The following is a 21,424-nucleotide window of genomic DNA, read 5'->3' on the forward strand; positions in this document are numbered from 1 at the left end:
ATATGTGAACTGTTTGCAATTTCAAATTAATATTGAAATGTACAGGTTTAGAATTTTCTACAGTGAAAAGTTTTCGGAACTTCAGTATTCAAAAAAGTATACAAAAACTAGACGTTAAGAACGTATCCAATGAGCGAGCAAAGCGAGCATTGGATTGCGAAGCAATCCGAAATGAACTGTGAAAGCAGTTCCGGGGGTTGGTGAGCTCCAGCGAGCAGGGGGCGAAGACTCCTAGTATTATATAATAGTGTTAAATAAAGAAATGCTTTAAATATAACGTGTTTCATTTTAGTTGTACTAGATTTAGAATGAAAAGTTGGTCATGGAGTAAAACTTCCGAATTAGCAACTCAGCTAATTTTAAAGCTTATAATAATAATATGCTTTGAAAAAGGTGATAGTGAAGGTTATATATAAGCAAAAAGCATGTCAGATTTGGCGAAGTTTTGGGCGTAACCATCGATAGTAGGTGATTTCGATCATTAAAGCAATAATGCCTGCTGCCGATCCTATACCAAGCATAATAAACACACCCTTTAAATTTGATAAGCTTATAGGTGATGCTAATGCACTCTCAGAATGGCTCTTATTTAAATATCTTATTAAATCTCTTTTAAAGAAGTAATCTTCTTTGAATTTGTCATATAAGCCACTACTTGCAATTCGGAGGACGATTCTATTCAAGCGCTCTTTGCAGCAAAATGTTTTCCTGATTGCTATCCCGTAATGAAAATATCCTAAAGTGTCCTTCGAAAAAAAGTACTGTTCTGGTGTACCAACATTTGCACGAAATAGATCATCTGAAGCAATTATTGCTACATGTTCCGGAACTTTGACTTTGCTAGGGGAATAGTAAAACCAGTTATTCTTTTTAATGTATTCCCCTAATCCTCTTAAATGAGGTACTTGGCTTTTCAACAAATTATCTAATTCCTTAGATTGTGCGGCTGATAGGCACTCCATTTCCCCCTCTCTGACTGGGAGATAGAGATCCTTGAAGTCTTTTATTTGTTTCATTTTGATGGGAGATGTCAAAAATGATAACAGGACTGAGCTGTAACATAAAATTAGCACGTATGAATAAAGGAGCCAAATTCCAAGCGGTATCCGCCTGGACAGTGAGCGAGGGTTGTAGTTCATTCCTTGTCCAAAAGAAGATCCCCACAAATTGAAAAAAACTGAAATAATGGAATCTTTTGGCGAAATCAAAGTTCGAAATAGCACTGACACAGAGAGCAGTACGATAAGGAACAAAATCCATGTGAGTACGCTGAAAGGATACATGAATGCTGATGTTTTTGACAAGAACGGAGCATAATTCATCATAAACCTTTTTTCAATGTAGTAGTAAGGCGCACTGGAGTCTACAACTTTTGAACGCTCATAGGTAATATCCAAATAGGTGAATCCCATATCAACTTCATTCCTTTGCAGCATTCCCATCATTCCAGTGTAGTTTCCGAATGCATCCATTTCCCCGAAAGCATCTGGGGGAACAAAAAGCTCATATTCAAAATTTAATGCTTGTGCCAATACTTTTATAAATTCTCCCTCAATTCTCGAAATAATGGTAGCGTTGTCGATTCTTGTAACGTTAATGGCATTGAAAAAGGTTAGAATTGCGAGTCTTAGCTTCGAAGGAAAGTATGCCACCATCTTTTACAAAATCCTTTTAGGTTTAATTTCAGATCAAGTTCTTTTGGTCAAATCAGTTCTTGAAGACTTAGAGAGTATAGAGATGTTGCTTCACTCAGAAAAGTTCGCTGTTCTTCATAACATGAATATTTTCTACAAGGAAATAATCTTCTGGAATGAGAGTGAATATTTTGTATCTGTGTATAAAATTTTATGGTAATACTCGTGTTTGAAGTCAATTCAATACTTAAAATCTTGCAGAGAGAAAAATACTCAACATTGACAAAAAATATTGGTTTTTCTTTTCTTTTTCATGAATTCCATTTTTTTATATTTCTCTTTTATTGGTTTACAGTTCCTTTTAATACATAAATCATGATTTATGACGAATTATTAGATGCTAGTTAGTTTGGAAACTTTCAGTCTAAAAATAGGTTGAAAAAATATTCTAACTAAAGGAAAAAAATTTTCTCTTTTCTTTCAGAATTTTAAAGTAGGTATTTATATTGTAATTCAGAGTGGTGTGATAAATAAACACTCAAACCTTCAATTATAACATGTTTTCCACAGTAATATATGAAAATATTATTGTAATCTATTCTCACGAATCCCCGAGCGTACGGAAATTGCTATCGGGAAATTTCATTTCTTTCAAACTATCAAAATTAAAAGGATAAACAAATTTTAGTCTTCCTCCGTCCCTTATAGTAAACCATAATCATCTGTTGAATACAAAAAAATTTTAGATAGCAAATGTAATTTTGAGATAATTTTTTTTAACAAATTTTTTTTAGCTATATTAATCGTATTGGTTTACAACTTTCTGCTTTACGTTTGGTTTAGTAGTGTTTTCAAGCACTGATTTATTGATTATTTGCTTTGATTATTTGACATTTTTTATATAGCGATTGCAATTTCAAAATATTTTTTTAACAATTTTTTTTATCTATATTGATTGTGTTAGTTTATAACTTTCAGCCTTACCCATGGTTTTGTAGTGTTTTCCAGCACTGATTTATTGATTATTTGCTTTTTCCACCCATTCGAAGGAGAGATATTCAGCTAGCTTCATATAATGAAATACCTGTCTATGCCATGAATTATTAAATCTTTATCTAATCCATTCGTCAATAATTTCTATTTATTTATTCATTTCAAACCAATTTTTAAAAATATTTTCAGTCATATCTTTGTAGGCAATCATATGACACTTCAATAGTTGTTAACCCACGGCTGGCATATTTACCAGAGATGTACCATAAAAGGGCGAGTGTCAGACAAAGGGAATGCCTACCCCCTTTGTTAAGAGAATTTTTCATACCCTAGGTGGTCAGTCAGGGGTATTGACAGTTTGATTGATGAAACCCATTAAATAGTTCACTCTTCAACTATCTTTTTTGAATACTTGTGGAAAGCAATGCTTGTTTACAGAATGATTTTACCTCTTTACAACTTATACTTAAGTATTATTATAAAGTGACATTTTGCTAAGTTTATTACTGAGCTACTATTAAGTATTACTCATTTAATTATCTCTACTCTTTCAATGACATCAATTTAATATAACTTATTATTTAGTTAATATTTAAATTAATGTAAATTTCTATCAACCAAATATCTCTAATGGAATTTTTACTTCAGCTATAATTTGGGGTCCTGAAAAGACGTCTTCAACTTTTGCAAGAACACCCATTTCTTGTAGTAGAACCTCACTTTTCAAAGTTTCTTTCATCCAATATGTTCTATTTTGGATGAAAGAGATTATTCGAACCCGGTTCTCCTCATTGGAAGGCAAACTCTCCATCCCTTAAGCCACCACGGCTCAAAACTACGGCTAAGCCACCACGGTAGACCCTTTTTAAAACCGTCGTTGAACATCCGACCAGATTTGTTGGGTTTACAACTATTTTGCTCAACTCCGTTGTATTGTAATCTTGAACCCAATCCAGAAGACAAGAGAACTCTTGAATCAAGTAATGGGAGAAATTTGCTATTGTCGAAATGGTACTAACCCGCTTTAACTTTAAGATGGTACTAACCCGCATTTACATTACATGGAAAAGAAAACCACGAAAGCCTCCAACGATTAGCCTGACGGCATTGAGAATCTGACCCATGATACGTCTACCACTGAGGATATCTCACGTCAGCTCTGTGGTCAGTGAAAGCCGGATGCGGAATTCGTATCAACCAGCTATCGCTGGGATTCGAACCCGGTTCACCTCATTGGAGGGCGAAAGCTCTATCAATTTAGCCATCATGGCTCAATAGCTTCTGTTAACAAAATTCAATTTACTATTTTTTTTCAACACACTTGCTTTTTGTTTTCTCTACTTGTATAATAATTTATTGTAAAGGGTTAGTGAGCTAAGACTGAAAAGTTTTTTTCTCCTCATATTCATTAAGTGTTATAAATATTATCCAAACTATTACTCGCCTTACAATAATATAGGAATACTGGACTGTATTGACTTTCAAAGTATTCTTTTTCTGCAACTGAATAGTCTTAAATATTTATAAAAAATGTTTGGGAAACCTTTTTCTGTAACAGAAAGGTGACAGAAAATTTTTTTCCTGCCTTTAAAATATATACTTTAAAAAATATGCTATCCGGAAAACAATTTTCAAAAAAAAACTGGTCATACTTGTTTTTTTGTTTAATTTAGTGCTACCCTGAAATTTATTGTAACTATTGCGTTTTACATGTTTTATTAATGGCCATGGATTTCTGCCGGGGTCATGTAATTTCTAAAATTTTTGTGCAAATAAAATGGGAAGACAAAAAGTGTAAGAGGAATTTTTTGAAATTTAAACGATCAATAATAAAAATAAAGTCGCAGTCTCAAAAGCCCATTTACAGCTACTGCTGATAAGATAAAAACAACTTTGTTAAAATAATTAATTTTCTCAGCCTTGTTATGACTTCTGATTTACATTTATTAGCATGAAATATATTTTCAGTGAAACTTCTCACTTGCAACCACTTTCGGTAAATCAGTATAAACAAAATACAATTTGAAATTCCCCTATTTCACCCAGTTGTCAATATTTTCCATCATAACGGAAAAGTTTTTACCATTATTAACAATCATTATAAACAAAAAACAGTCACAATTCCTACTTTTAGCAAGCTATCAGTATTTGTAAATGTTGCAAAAATTTTTACGGAGTGCATTTTAAATTGTTTAGTTTTTTTTTTATTTATTTTTGAAATTCCTATCATAACAGTCATGTTTTGTTAATTATAATAATCTAATGCTGGTAATTTGTTTCAGTTCAATTTTTACACTTATTAGACTAGGTATTATAAAAATGAATCACATATCAACATGCACACTATTTTGATGTAGTATATATCTTATTTTCATGTAGTTTATAGTTATTTTATGGTTATTTCATTTTCATGTAGTTTTAATTTTAAAAAAATTATAAATTTCTTATGTTGTATCATGAAACTTTAAATTACATTGAACATAACAGTCTTTTCAAATATTTATTTTCTTATGACTTTTAGGTTTTAAGAGTGTCAAAAGCTGAAGTTATTTATTTCCATTTATTTTAATTAGGAAACATAATTTCTTTCTTTAAAGTAAAGCTACAACAAAACTTTTATTTTTTCTTTAAAAAAATTTAAGAAAATAAAATTCTGTATTTAAGGAGCGAAATTACAATTAAAGTTATAACAAATGCATAAAATTGCAATCAGTTTATATATATATATATATATANTATGTATATATATATATATATATATTTATGTAATATAAGAGAGTGGAATGATAACACATAGCCAATCACAGAAGACTTCTGGTAAGTAACGCACAAAACAGCCAATCAAAATTGAGATCGCATGTGTGTGAAAGGGTAATAATTTTTAATAATGCTGTCTGCAGAAGTGTTGCAGCTAAACTTACCAGCTAAATCTTGTTGCGATTTTTATTTCGTATTGAATGTGTGAAATATATTGAACAGGGTTTACTTTAAAATACAGCGACATAAAACTGAACATAATTCAGCAGTACTAAATTACCTCGAAAATAATCGTAGTGCTATCAATACGCGACGGCGGAATGCGAGGCGAAGAAACGTTGAAGAGTCAAGACGTTTAAATGAAAACTAGTAATATGGAAAAGAAATTGATGAAAAATGTTGCATATAAGGAGGTTTTGTAAATAATTTTTAATTTTATCATTGTTTTTCCTTACTTTCAATTGTTTTTTACCCACTTTCAAAAATCGTTCAGCCAGCAATATTAATTAACAGTTATGTTTGAGATATTTCTTAAATAATGCATAAAAGTGCAAACCATTGGTACACAAAATGATGTGAAAAGAAAAATGTGCATATTCAGCATGCAAATATATAAAAATGTGCATTTTTGAATATTCAGAGATCTACAGTGTATAATTTTTAATTTTATTATTTTCACCTTATTTTTCAATAACAAAACAGACATAAATTTTAATTGATCATTGATAACATAATTATTTCATTTTACATTTGTTTTTGTATTAGTATTCAATATGACAAAAAAAATTAAATTGCTTAATTAAATTTGTCGAATTTCAGTTACATATGTTTCTATTATACAGGGTGTTTATAAATTCCCGGACACATATTGATGTTTAATAACTCATAAGGAAGATAATGAAGATATAAACAAACTTATTGATGAAATAACTCATGTATTTTCTTTTTCAGGTTTGAATATCTTTACTTTTGTAAATATCGTCTGCGCGTGGGGTTAATTTCAGATAATTTCATTTCCCAGTCTAAATATCTGTACTTTTCTAAATATCGTCTGCCTATTAATTGCATTTTTCTCTCTTTTGTTTATGGCAACTATTGCAATGTTATGTTTACTTTTGATGTGTTTGTTCTATGTAGTACTTTTCTATGTGATGTTTTATTCGAGCGGATATTAAGGAGAATGCATACACCACAAGAAAAAGTACAGATTTTATGGTGGTTCATAGAAAACGAAATCGATAGTGCAAGCACAGAGAAATTGCAGAAGAATTTACCAAAAAGATCATCCATCCAAAAGCAGCATTTTGCCTAGGAAAAAGAATTTTCCAGAAACTGGAAGTATCGCACATAAGAAACGTTCCGGACGTCCCCGCACAAGTTATTTTGACGTTGAGCGTGTCAGACAGACATTTTTGACAAATCTAGAAGATCTGTAGGTCAGCGGCAAGAGAATTGGATATGTCAATTTCGACAGTGTACAAGGTCATTAAGAAACAATTAAGACTGCATGCATTCTAAGATCAAATTGTTCAAGGTTTGGAACCGGACGATAGGCCTAGGAGGATGGCGTTTGCAACAGATATGGTAGGGAAGGATAGAATATAATGTTGATTTTCTGAAGCGCACAATGTTCTCCGACGAAGCATCCTTTCATGTTTCTGGCATCGTTAATCGCCATAATGTGCGCATATGGGGATCTTAAAACCCCCATGAATACCGTGAGACACAAAAGGATTCCCCAAAGGTTAATATGTGGCGTGGACTAATGCACGACCGAGTCATTGGGCCTTTCTTTTTTACAGAAAAGACGGTCTCATCAGTCGTATACTTAGACAAGTTGGAAAACTTCGTATTTCCACAACTAGAAGCGCTTCAGCCACATGTCTTTTTGTAACAAGATGGTGCACCTCCCCATTTAGGTATCATCGTTCGTTGTCCTTTGAATGACCATTTTCCAAGAAGATGGATTGGGCGAGGAGTTCCAATTCCTTGGCCACTCAGATCACCTGATATAACGCCGCGGTGGACTTTTTTCTTTGGTGATTTGTAAAGGACAATGTTTACAGGAAGATCGTGTCGAACATTGATGACCTAAAAGCCAGAATTACATCCGCAATAGCCTCTGTGGATGCCGAAATGCTTGCCGCTACCCGGAGTGAAATTGACTATCGACTTAATATTCTCCGTGCGACGAAGGGGGCACACGTGGAAGTTCATTGACAAGGATCATGAAACTTTTTGAGTCTATCTAACTATTTACGTTATTACCTTTATTATTTTATGAGTTATTAAACATCAAAATGGGTCCGGGACTTTATAAACACCTTGTATAATTTGCTTTTTGTCTAATTGAAACTAAAATATTTTGTCAGTTGACATATATTTTAGTCAATTGACAGTATTGAAGTTAATTGGGCAATTAGTTGCAATGTTTTTTGCTTTTGAAATATTACTCAGCATCAACTTCTTAATATTACATGTTTTAATTTGATTGCCATACTCAAAAATTTTTTAGTAGGTTTCAATTGTTTTCAGTTTAAAACATAAATTACTTGGGGGGGGGGGCAGATGAAGCACCATAAAGGGAGCGTCCGGCATCCTATAAGATCAACAATGATTTGAGTTAGGGGTCAAAATATATTTGAGGGTGCCCTTTGGCGAAATTGGTGACTCATGTTTGGGGTCATTCCCGCTAGCGCGTAACTCTGTGGTAACAGGAATGGCTGCCAAATTTAGTAATTTCAATAAAACATTGGAAAATTACAACAAAACATCGGCCAAAACTTTATAAAATTGCAGTGAGCCCGATATGATCAAAATTAATAAACCCAATAAAATGCATTTCGAATCAAAACAAAAATTAATGGAGTATGCGCAGAAGGAAAAGGAAAAATACAACTCACTTCTTCGTTAAGCTTGAATATTTTCAGATTTAGGTGTACCAAATACTCTAATAGCAGTTAAGTACTGTCTAAATTTATCATGAATAGAATCTGTGTCCCTTCATCGCCACTTAAGTTCGGCGAAACACGAATCAAAAAAAGCCTCTATGGGACCGGACTGGCGATGGCATTTTTTTCTAAAGTCCCTTGTTATGATTGCCCACATACCTTCGATCTTATTTACCAGAAGTAAAAGTAATCTTACCAGCCGATATCCAACTTAGAACTAACGGACCTCCGAAATTACATATATCGTTGAACATTTAAAAATAACGATAAAATCTAAACAAATCAGAATCACAATTGGGTTTCAACATCGCATAGCTTGGCGATAAACGGCGATCACAACTTGGTAAGAATCAAGGGGCACCCTCAAATATAGTCTACCCGAGTTAGGCTCTGCCACGCGTGCTTNTGGCGCATTTGAACTCTTTTATTTGTTTTGTTTTACCTTTGATTATCAAGCTTTAGCTATATACAGATTGTGTATATATATATATATATATATATTGTAATTTTCAACCCAATCCAGAAGACAAGGAAACATCTGGATGAAGTATTAGAAGCAATGTACCAACGTGAAGGACTTTTTTTTTGATGGAACTAACCCCCATTTGCGTTACAAGGAGAGGGAAACCACGAGAACTTCCCATATTTAGCCTTACGGTAAGGAGATTCTAACCCATGATCCATGTACCATTGAGGAACTTTCATGTCAGCTTTGTGGTCGGACTTGCTGGATGCGGAAATTGCGTCGACTTCTTTGACTGAATTTATCAAATTTCAACTTATTTGGTTTATCTTTTCTTAATTCAGTGATTCAACTGTTATGATCTTAATTTATTTAATGCCCTTTAATATTTAATTTTATATAGTAATTTATATAGCAATTAGCTCCTTGTTTAAGGTAAATGAGTGTTTACAAAAGAATACTTTAGAAACTATAAGGTTGAAAAATCTTTCTGAAGTAAATTGGATAATTATTACTAATTTTTGATTAAGTAATAGTTATAGTAACAATGACATTCTTTTGATAAATGTTTGATTATAGCTGGAATTTATGTGCTAATATTCCTCTTAGTAAACATTAAAATTAACCAAAGGAAAATTTTAGAATCAGAAAAGAAATCTGACATAAAAAAATTATTGAATATTAATTTTCTGAAAAATTTACTGTATATCTCTGACGAAAGTAAAACATTATTTACTGTTCACCATCTTTAGTATCAGGGTCAAAATATTTGTGATGCAATTAGTGTATCATCATATTATTCATAAGCATTGTTGTTGTAACTTGCAAGAATTCGAAAAATAATAGGAGATTCTTTTCCTTCTATTATCCATAAGGACGAAATTAAAATGAATTTGTCAAATTTGGCAATGAATTTGGCAAATAGATAACAGATTTAGATAATGTCTGTGTATTGTACGATTTTCATCAAAAAAAATTCTGAACTGAAATTCGTGAACAATATTCAATTTGAAAAACTTCTTTGTCCCCCTTCTAGTTGACGTTAACAAGGTTTGACTATATTTATCTCAGTAAAAACTGAAACTAATCGAAAGAAAATTGAGCAATAAGAACATAAATCAATAGATAAGAAATGATATAAACTTAATTTTCTAAGAGAATTACTCTTTATTAATCTTTGACAAAAGATCAACATTTTTAAAATCTTACCACTTTAAATAATTGTTTTTCTCTTGCTCTGCTTATTATTATTATTCATTGTTATTACTCATTACATATAACAACAAGTTTCCATTCCAGTAAAAGGCACTACAGGGTGTTTACGCAGATGTCATGATATACAAGTGCAAAAATAAATTAATAAAATTGCAAGAGTATTTTACAGGAGAACGCATCGCCTTTTGTATTCCGCAGTTAAAATATATTTTATCAAAAACATAGGGATTGCTAAAAGAGCACTCTTTAATAAACGAAACGCTTTTCTTTTTAAGCGTAGAAACTCATAAATTTAATCAAATAATGTTTTTCTAAAGTATTTAAAAAAGGAATTCTTCATGTAATATCTATGATATTGTAAAAATATAATCATTGGCACCAAAACAAATAGCAGTATATCGAATGCTCCTATGTTTAAATAAACATATAACTGGCTTTAATGAGTAAATAATTATGTTTATATGCAGATTTATATAGCATTATCTATATGTCATTATGACTAGTTTTAAATGAGTTAAAAACCAATAACAAGTCGTTTTTAATGATCTTGAAAATTTCATTAATGAATCATAATAATACGATTTTTATCGCTTATTCCACTATTAATCTATCATTAAATAACCACGCACACTCTTATCCTATCCATAATTAAACAATAATGTCGATTAAAAGTTAGAAAACACAAACAACAATAAACCCAAATTTTATTTAACGGCTTAAAGTATTTCAAACACCCTTAAAGTATTTCAAGGACGTTTTATACAGATATATATATATAAATCATTAAGAACGAATATCTANTGTCAAAGATGCTAAAAATGATTCACTATATATATATATATATAAATCATTAAGAGCGAATATCTGAAAAGCATACCAATGCACTCAGATTGTATTTGCTTAAAAATTAACTTAAATTTTAACAATCATAAAAAAAATTCAGATTTTGATTAAGCCCTGGTACTTTTCCTGGTCTAACGTGGTACTTTTCCTGGTGAAAATAGATTAAGTAATTAATAATATCCTGGAAATTTACGCTGATTTTTACATAGATTAAAAATTTTCGAGCTATTTCGGATTTAATAATTCCATAAAAATAATAAAAAGAGAAAAAACTCGTTAATGAGAAATGAAAATTTCTCCCTGTCACTCAGATTCTTTGTTCTGTGTTAGCTTTTAAGAATTGTGTCTTTACGACTCCAGACAAATTTTTAACAGGAGAATCAACATGATAATTTAGATACAAAGGTAAATTCCTCAAACTCATTCGAAATAGTTAAATATTTCCACAAAGAATTCGTTCATCTTGTGAAGAACTCTGACCTTTTCTTGCCAACGCAGCATCTCAATACTCTGTAAGTTTTCAAGAACTGATTTAATCAAACAAACTTCATCTGAAACTTAACCTAATAGGATTTTGTTAAAGATGGTGCCATATTTTCCCTCGAAACTTAGACTAGCAGTTCTACCCGTGACCAAAGCCATAGAAGTTAAAAGAATCGAGAACACTACCACTATTTCGGGACTTGAAGGAGAATTTATAAAACTATTGGCACGAGCATTAAATTTCGATTATGAGATTTTTATTCCCCCAGATTTTTACGGGGAAATGGATGCATCCGGAAACTACACTGGAATGACGGGAATGCTGCAAAGGAATGAAGTTGATATGGGATTCACCTATTTGGATGTTACCTATGAGCGTTCGAAAGTTGTTGACTCCAGCGTACCTTACTGCCATCTTGAGAAAACGTTTATGATGAATCATGCTCCGTTCTTGTCAAAAACATCAGCATTCACGTATCCTTTCGGCACACTTACGTGGATTTTATTCTTTATCGTACTGTTCTCTATTTCAGTGCTATTTCAAACTTTGATTTCGCCAAAAGATTCCATTATTTCCGTTTTCTTCAATTTGTGGGGATCTTCTTTCGGACAAGGAATGAACTACAACCCTCGCTCAATGTCCAGGCGGATACCACTTGGAATTTGGCTCCTTTATTCATACGTGCTAATTTTATGTTACAGCTCAGTCCTGTTATCATTTTTGACATCTCCCATCAAAATGAAACAAATAAAAGACTTCAAGGATCTCTATCTCGCAGTCAGAGAAGGGAAAATGGAGTGTCGATCAGCGGGGCAATCTAAGGAATTAGATAATTTGTTGAAAAGCCAAGTACCTCATTTAAGAGGTTTAGGGGAATACATTAAAAGAAATCACTGGTTTTACTATTTCCCTGACAAAGTCAAAGTTCCGGAACATGTAGCAATTCTTGGTATACCTGATCTATTTCGTGCGGCTATAGGGCCACCTGAAAAGTACTTTTATTCGAAGGATACATTCGCATATATTCATATCGGGGTTACAATCAGGAAAACATTTTGCTGCAAAGAGCGCTTCAATACAATCGTACTACGAATTTTAAGTCGTGGCTTATATAAGAAATTTAGAGATGATGTCCTCTTTAAAATCGATTTACAATGAAATTTTAACATAGACTATTCTCAAAGCACAATAATATCACCTTTAGGGTTGTCAAATTTAAATGGAGTGTTTATTATAATTGGTATTGGCTGGACTGCAGGTATTATAGTTTTAATAATGGAAATCATCTACAGTCGATGGTTACGTTCAAAACATCACTAAACATGATATGCATATGGCTTTTTGCTTCACTATCATCCTTTTCCAAGCACAATATTAATTTTGAAATTAGATGAAATATATTATAAGTTTTTAAAGTAGATGTTACGAAATCGTATTTTAACTCTACAACCAGATTTAATTTATTTGAGGGAGTATGCTTGAATCGTAAATTTTCAAAATTATACCAACACTGAATATTTTCAGAAAAACAACATTGAACTGTGAACATTTTAGAGGATTAATTAGGAAAATGGAACATGAATTCTTGGATTGCTTGCAAGGAATGAAGCTGACATGACATTTAGCATGGTAGGTACCACCGGAGAGAGGTCAACTATAGTGGATTTCAGCGTACCTTCCATCTATCTCGAAAAAAACATCACTGATGCTGAAAAGTGATACACCTCATTTCAAAGGCTTAGGGGATTACATTATAAAGAATGAATGGTAGTGCGCATCTTATACCAACTAAAGTATACCGAAACACGCAGCAATGCTTTTATCACCCTTTCTGTTTCGCTTAGTTTATGTGTCCCTTCAAACCTACTTTTATTCGAAGGAAACTTTTTGGATATTTTCCATTCCGAGTTGCAATCAGGAAAGACTTTTGCTGAAAAAAGCGTTTCAATGCAAGCAAGCACCGAAATTTAAGTGGTGGCTTACAAAGTAAATTCATAAGCGATGTATTCATTAAATTAGATTTAAAGAAAACTTTAAACATTGATTTTTTTCATAGTACACCCGCATCAGTTTTAGGATTATTAGATTCAAATGGAATGTTTATTGTTCTCGGTGTAGGCTGCGCAGCAACGGTTTTAGCTTCGATACTGGAAATCACCTTTAGCCGATGGTTGTGCTCGGAACCTCTCAAACCTAAAACATACGATATGTAATTATATTTTTGATTATACAGCCTTCACTATCAGTTTTTTCCAAGCACATTATTATTATTTGTTTTGAAGTCAGATGTTCTTCTAAATCGCTCTGTTTATTTTTGAACTACGATGAGATTTCTATGTTATAATCATTTGTAGAAGTAAAATGAACTAAATTTTCACAAAAAAGTTGCATTTATTATATTAGTTATAATGAAATTTATTTTTTTAATCCAGTTAGAATTTTGGTATTCATATTATTATAATTTCGTTAGATATAAAATTAACATTATAAGGATTTGTATATTTCTTCATTATATAGGATCCTGTCATACAGTAATACTATTGTTTTCAACCATTTAATATTGTGTACCAGATAAGATTTACTAAAGATTTACCAATGTTGAACATAAAATCCTTAACATAATAATGCAAATCCTCATATTTCAAAAACTCGACATTCTCATCATCGAGCCTGCATTCTTCTAGTTACAGTAATAGCACAATATTATTGTCTACAAATTAACATTGAGTATCAGATAAAATTGACTACAGAATAAACAATGGTGAATTTTAAATTTTATTCTTTAGCATAATAATACAAAGTCTCATATTTTAAAAGTCTCATTTCAGATTAAACTTTTCTTAATGGAGCTAATATTCTTCCAGCTATCTTTCTGTTAAGCACGCAATACAGCTATTCACTTTCTTAACACAGATAGTTTATAAAGTTAATTAACCTGTGTTTCAACTCCATTTTGTTTTTATTCATGTAGAAGCATGTTTACGATGACTAAAAATTCGAGTTAAATTGAGCAAATTATTTTAGGTAGATTTTTATTTTACGTAAATGCCAATTAATATATGAGCTGCTCGCTTCACAAATCGATTAATTCCGCTTCTTCGAATATCTTTAATTTAAGTGTCGAATTTAGTCATAGCTTTTTCGTATTTGTAATAAATTTCCCACAACTCCAAATGATAAAAAATTCTACGAAGGAAATTATATATTTCAGCAGAAATCTTAAGAAATGAGGCACATTTTTTTACCACATGTTCCATTTTTTGGTTTTATGTAGTTAATGTGTGCAGAAAGCAGATCAAATAATCTACTATATAATTTAATAAGTTCTCGCAAAATTACTAATATTTAACTATTTATCCACAGCTTCGTATGAACTAATAAAATAATCAACTACAATAATATTACGGTTAGCAAATTGGTGCAATGTTTCCTAAAATTAAAAAGTAAAATTATCCAAAACCACAACTCGTTAGGCGAATAGCTTTATTCTTCTCAATAATATAACATAAGGCCGAATTTTTCAAACGTTCGCACACCTAAATTTCTCAAAATACTTGCTTCTTGCAGGTTACGTACTTTAAAAAAGGCCCACAACATGAAAAGGTTATAATATAGTTAAGTTCATAATAAAGGTTATTAAGCTGTGAATAATCACATTTTAGACCGATTTTCAAGACTTTGAATGCCTCTTTCTTACCTTAAATTTAACAAAAAAAAATTTAATGCAGTGATATTTAAATATAGTTTGACATTTAAATATAGTTTAAAGTTTAAATACTAAAATTTAAATATAGTTTGGAATTTATAAGTATAGAAGTAGAAAAACTCTGTATTAGGTATAAAAAATACTATTAAATGAAAATTGACCTAAAAATAGAGGAATACTAATTGATATACCCCCAATATACCAATTAAGTATATCAATTAATAAAATTGATTATTTCTAAAAGTTTTAAATACATATAACATTTGAAATTGATAGTTTCATTTTCTTTTGTTTTCTTTTTTTTAAATTCGCGTCATCTTTTTTTCAGTGTATGAATGATACATTATCTTGTTAACTTAAGAAGTTATTTTTTTTTTTAATTTTATACTTTTTTTTTTTAAGTTTTAATATCTTATCGAAAAATTATTGTTTTGGAAAACGTTTCATATTTTAGATTGATTACTTCAGAAATATCATTTTTTTTTTTTTTATACCATACTTTTTAACTTTAAATCATTCAATTTCTTATTGGCTAAAATTGAAAACTTTTAATAATTTGGAATACGTACTATATTTTAGATTGATCATTTCATATATTTTTTTTAATCTCATATTCTTTTTCAAACACCAAATGAAAGAGTATCTTATTAACCGAAAGTGATAGTTTTGAAAAATTTGAAAAACGTTTAATATCTTAGATGGATTATTTCATATTTTTTATACTTTTATTGTCTTTTTTGAAACTGCTAAAAGATACAATATATTTACTAATACTGATAATTTCAAGAAATTTAGAATGCATATTAAATCTTAAATCTTTTATCTCCAGGAATTAAAAAATCTTTATATTCTGGTTTATATATTATTAAAAATTAATAATATAAAAATTAAACATTTATGTAAATTTAAATTACTTAAAAAAATGAAAATATTTAAAAAATGTTAAAGAGCGAAATAAAAGATTGATATTTCGTTCAAAATAAATCACAATCTGTTAATATTAAAGCATTGAAGTGCTTACAAGTATATGAAACATAACAAATACCAACTATTTAGACATTAAAATATTTTAAAATGTCTCTCAGAAAATTTCTTTACAGATTTGGTACAGGACAGATGGAGACCTGAGTGGACATTTTTTATAATTAAGCTAAGAAGAAATAAGAAATTACAAAGCATCATTTGGAAGACATAAGGTTTCCTTTAATTGGAATTTGAACTTTTATCTTAATTTTGAATTTAACATAATCTTCCTGAGCCATACACTTTTTTAACAATCGATTATTCTTTCATGCCTTATTTCTACACTACCAGCACGACATAAAGCTAATGTGGACAAATTATGGAAATGGTTATTTTAACTATTTCTTATAAAAAAGTAAAGAAAATCAAAATAGATCTAATTTTAACCTTAAAAAATACTGGCTTAAATATATTCGTAGCAAAGTTTATTTTATTTAATAATTAACTAAAAAATATAAATACATAAATACATATGAAACATAAATGCATTAGCTACACAAAATATACATGCTTAAATATGTTCTTTGCTATGTTTATTTCATTTTAATGATAAACTTTATAAAATACGCGAAGTAAAATGAAATATTTAAGATGCATAAAAACTTATGTTTAGTTTTTTTTAGAAGAAATGCTTTTATTAAGTATTTTATTTAATAAAGTAACTTTAATAAATATTAAATGACATTTTAATCATGTAAACGAACTGCTAAAAAAGTTTTGGAAGAACGCAGCTTACTAAAAACTACTAAACTAAACTCAGTGGCACGACAGCTCATAGAGGTGCCCATCTCAGTTTTTTTGACCTTGGGCTCTGGGGTGCAGGAGCAGATGTTCCGGTCAGGTGGTCAGCCGAACGAGGAACCCCCAGTGTTTAGTTTCTCAAGCATGCGTGGTACTCATTTATCGACCCACTGAAGGGATGAAAGGCTGAGTCAACCTTGTCCGGCCCGAGGATCGAAACCAGGACCTGAGGCACGGGAGCGTGAAGCGCTACCACCGGGCGTCAGCGTATTAAAAAAGTTGGAATAAATTCTTTAATTTTAGCTTTTTGAGAAAAAGATCTTAAACCAACATTAAGCATTAGCTTTACAAAATTCTGTCGCTGTGCACGAACAAATTGAATATAAAAGTTAAAATTGTTAGAGAAAGTGTGTGAATGAATTAATTATTTTACGAAATCCGTCTAATTAAATAAATGTCCTAGAAAGTGATATGTTAGTAGTTACCCACATTATCTCAGAATGCTTCACATAGATATATCCTTAGTAGCCTCCCTCAATCATGTAACCAAACTAGCCTTGTGACATTTTTCTTATGTTGGTTAATTAAAAATATCGCAAAACTAAAATGACTGTTGTGATATTATTAAAATATATTAATCTATAATATGATATCGCCGACCGGGTGGCCGAGTGGTTAACGTGCCTGACTGCGGAGCCGATGATCGCGGGTTCGAATCCTGTTCAGGGCATGGATGTTTCTTCCTATCTCTGTGTTCTTTGTCCTTTCTCCTTTGTGTGTGATTGTGTGAATGTGACCCACCCTATAAACGGGTTTGTGGTTGTGTGACGTGGGCGACGCTATCCACCGCCGTGGCTTTGCCACAGGCGCAATCTGGGTAACGCGAAGATAGTAGCAGTTTTGGCATTCCTGTGGCCAATGGGTCAATGTCCCAAGTCCCCGCCATTAAAAAAAAATAATAATATGATTGATATCTCTTATTAATTTAAATTAACCAGTAAAAAAATGTCTAAATGAGCAATTAAAAAACAAATTTCGAAATTTTATACTTTTCCATCTTGTTTGTGCATTTTGTCACTTAACCCACTTTTGTGAATCGGCTGAGATTTTAAAATGGAAATTTCAACCGATACATAGCAATACATACGATACATAACGGTACTTAACGATACATAACATTGCCCAAATTTTATTTAGAATAGCAGAAGCCCACTTTCAACCCGTTGGTGATAGCTTAATTTTGCACCTTCTCTGTCATTTATTATTGATCCACGATTGGTAAAACTGTTGACATCTTCAATTAGAAACTTTTCGAGTTATACAGCCCAGACAACTTTAAAAACCATAGTTTTCAGAATTTCTAGTAATTTTACCAGCATTTTTGAAAGCTTTATCTCGAAAGATCTGGAACAAAGTGGCGTTGCTTATGAAGTTTTAAATTATTTATGTATAGTGGTGTGGAAATTAAGTATAAAGAAATTAAAAAAAATACATTAAAACATTAACTTAGTTACCACTAGAATTAATTTTTACGCAGAAACGAAGAAAGTTTTCAGCACTGCATATTTTGTTATTCTTCTTTGTTCCAATTTTTGTAATCTTTGTTTTGTTTTTGTTAATCTTTAATCCACATGCTTTTGCTGCAGTATAAACGGTCTTTGCAACTGCTGCATGTTAGAAAGTAGAGTTCACCTGCGAAATTCAAATCGGAGAGATATCAAGATATATTTTGATTTACCTTAAATATTTACTCAACACCTTCTAGAAGAGAAAATGTCTCTTCATTGATAAATGAAGTAGTCCGACGTAGCGAACATAAACTGCGCAGTGGGTTAAATTTGAAAAATGTCATTTCGTTCGTACTACTAAAGAATCGTATTTCTCATTTATGGTAACCAAAGCAGTGGCCTTCTCTTTGAAAAGAAGTCTTGATCTAATTCAGTTAATATGTTTAACTATTTCAGTTAAATATCAGTCTAACTAATTCATCTAATATGTTTAACTGATCTTTATTCAGAAAGCTTTTTTTTAACCATCAGCATCATTGTTTGGCACAATGGTTACGGAACTTAGCTGACACTGCTCAAGGGTGGGGATCTTTTCGTAGTAGCTGCTATATTTAACATCTAATAGATGGATACTAGCTTGTCTGGGAAGTATAGGTGCCCGGATCACAATACAGACACCGTATTAGCCAACCTCATGTAGTTTGTTCAATGTTGAATTTCATGATCCCTTTGGTTGATTGTTGTGACAGTTCTACAGAATTCTCCTTGGTTAATTTCACTCTAACTATCATTTCTTTGAAAATTCGAAACTATTATTCTCGAAGGGTCATTGAACCAATAAAAATATCAATAATTGTATTGGTGGGCTTCAATTCAAATGAATATGCTTTGAAACTCTTATAAATTTGCTTCGTGATTTATAGTAAAAGACAATTATGTATATAGGGTACATTTTTATTTAATATGTAAAAAATATAATTTATTGACATTATATAAAAATGATATTTTATTGACATTAAATAAAAATATAAAGCATATGATATTTTATTGACATTAAATAGAAATATAAAGCATATGATACTTTATTGACATAGCATTCTATTAATATGTTACGCATCTTTTCCATGACTTCTTTTTTTCAATCTGCGCATTGTAATAAAGGGCGTTGTTTTCTTTAGTTTTAGTGTTTCCTTTCCATTCGGTTTGCTTATGAAATCGCTGTTTGACCTGGTTAAAGTGAGTTTTTATTTTCTGATGATTTTGTTTGAGTTTCTTTTCTAAATTGGTTCTATGTATTTCATGTTTTTTCCTGTATTTCTATAAAAAAAATTCGGGGTACTGAGGGAGTTACTTTAGGCCTTTGACACTCTCTCAATAGAAAAGGTTTTGTTTTATGGCTACGGGGCCGCTACCCCCTGAAGACGTCGGCTTCGGTGGTCATATTTTTATTTTTATTTCCTTCGCTTCCTTTATTGCTACATTTATTGACGCTTGTAATTTTATTAATTCCCCAGCAACAATTTTACTTTGGACCCAGTTGGTTCGGTATAGTTCCTATAAGAGTGTGCACCGAGGGACCAATACTAGCATGTCTCGACTTTTTAATATTGATCCTAGGATGGCCTAAATTGGGCGTACATTGGCCAATATAGCCATTTGGTTCCGCCATTTTGGCTAAATGACGGATATTAAATATCGGGTAAATCTGACAATTCAATATAGGACCGATATTGGTAGTAAGAGGGCTGTAAAATATCGGATGAATCGGAAACTTCCATACATTGCCGAAAAATAAAGGCCCTTTGAATCCTTACTGTGCCAAGATTCATGAATATTGGCCTAATGAGGGCCAATGTTATTCTACTGCAGTGGTTTTAATTCATAACAAAATGCAAGTATTTTCTGATTCAAATGTAGTGGACTTTACAGACAATTTCTGTAGAGTTTGCTTTATAATCTGTCTTACTTAATTCAACAAAAGAAATTTAAATTAGAAAATAACTTTGAACGGTTACAATTTCAAAAATCTCTCTCAAAGATTGACACACTAGGCATGAAAATTCGATCATTAGATGAAAAGTAATTTTTGATTACATGTTTTTTGGTGGTCACAGTATGCTGCATAATATGACAAATTGGACACATTAATAACTTTTGATCAAATAATCAGATTTTCATGCATTAAGATGCAATTTTAATAGTTGGAAGGGCTGATTTGGCTAACTTACCTGGCAACAATGAATCTGGCTAATTAACCTCTTACACTAAGTTGAAATTCGGAACAAACCGTGCCTAACTTATGCACCCGAATGTTCGTGTAAAGATCCTAAGAAAAGAGAGACAGACGAAGGCTGAGAGATTAGGAGACAAGATATAATATACCTATTCATATAAAGAAGGTATAAGGGCCCATTCAGACGTTCTCGTTTAGTCCGAGATTAAGGCCACGAGTATCGCTCGTGATATTCATGTTTTTCCCGAAATGCCGATTATGGGCCAGACTCGTGATATTCACGTCTGACATGAAATTAAACAACGAACCTGACTAGTGATATTCAAGTTTGGACTAAAATTTTCATCACGAGTCAGACCCGCGTAAATAGTGCAAAGGGTTATTTACAACAGACAATTTATCATTGTACAAAATACGGCAGAAGAAAACGAAATTTCTTTAAAAATCAACTGTTTTTTTCCTTTCTCGTGATATTCATGTTTTTCCCGAAATGCCGATTATGGGCCAGACTCGTGATATTCACGTTTGACATGAAATTAAACAACGAACCTGACTCGTGATATTCAAGTTTGGACTAAAATTTTCATCACGAGTCAGACCCGCGAAAATACTGCAAAGGGTTAATTACAACAGACAATTTATCATTGTACAAAATACGGCAGAAGAAAACGAAATTTCTTTAAAAATCAACTGTTTTTTTCCTTTCTAGCTCTTTCTCTTCATGTCTCGGTTTTCTGATCCTCAAATTGTGAGAGGCAACGCAATGTGGAAAATGAGGTTCAATGACGTTTTAAGTTTATTTATTTTAAATATAACACTCACATACACACACACACACACACACATATATATATATATATATATATATATATA

The 21,424-nt window shown here is 31.4% G+C and overlaps 2 protein-coding genes across 2 annotated transcripts; one reads left to right on the plus strand and one right to left on the minus strand.

Annotated features, from left to right (window-relative positions):
• Nucleotides 1-428: 428 nt before the first annotated feature.
• Nucleotides 429-1,655, minus strand: LOC110283529 (probable glutamate receptor). The gene has a single exon (XM_021148776.1). It carries the CDS (start codon nucleotides 1,653-1,655, stop codon nucleotides 429-431), a length of 1,227 nt encoding a protein of 408 aa, XP_021004435.1.
• Nucleotides 1,656-11,439: 9,784 nt separating this feature from the next.
• LOC107450083 (probable glutamate receptor) lies at nucleotides 11,440-12,498 on the plus strand. The gene has a single exon (XM_016065792.2). The coding sequence runs from the start codon at nucleotides 11,440-11,442 to the stop codon at nucleotides 12,496-12,498; it is 1,059 nt and encodes a 352-aa protein (XP_015921278.2).
• The last annotated feature ends 8,926 nt before the right edge of the window (nucleotides 12,499-21,424 follow it).

The sequence above is a fragment of the Parasteatoda tepidariorum genome, chromosome 10, assembly GCF_043381705.1.
Source record: "Parasteatoda tepidariorum isolate YZ-2023 chromosome 10, CAS_Ptep_4.0, whole genome shotgun sequence".
Taxonomy (NCBI): Eukaryota; Metazoa; Arthropoda; class Arachnida; order Araneae; family Theridiidae; genus Parasteatoda; species Parasteatoda tepidariorum.

Bases quoted from the DNA above. Each gene is read 5' to 3' on its own strand.
- LOC110283529 (XM_021148776.1), bottom strand. From the start codon at position 1,655: ATGGTGGCATACTTTCCTTCGAAGCTAAGACTCGCAATTCTAACCTTT.
- LOC107450083 (XM_016065792.2), top strand. From the start codon at position 11,440: ATGGTGCCATATTTTCCCTCGAAACTTAGACTAGCAGTTCTACCCGTG.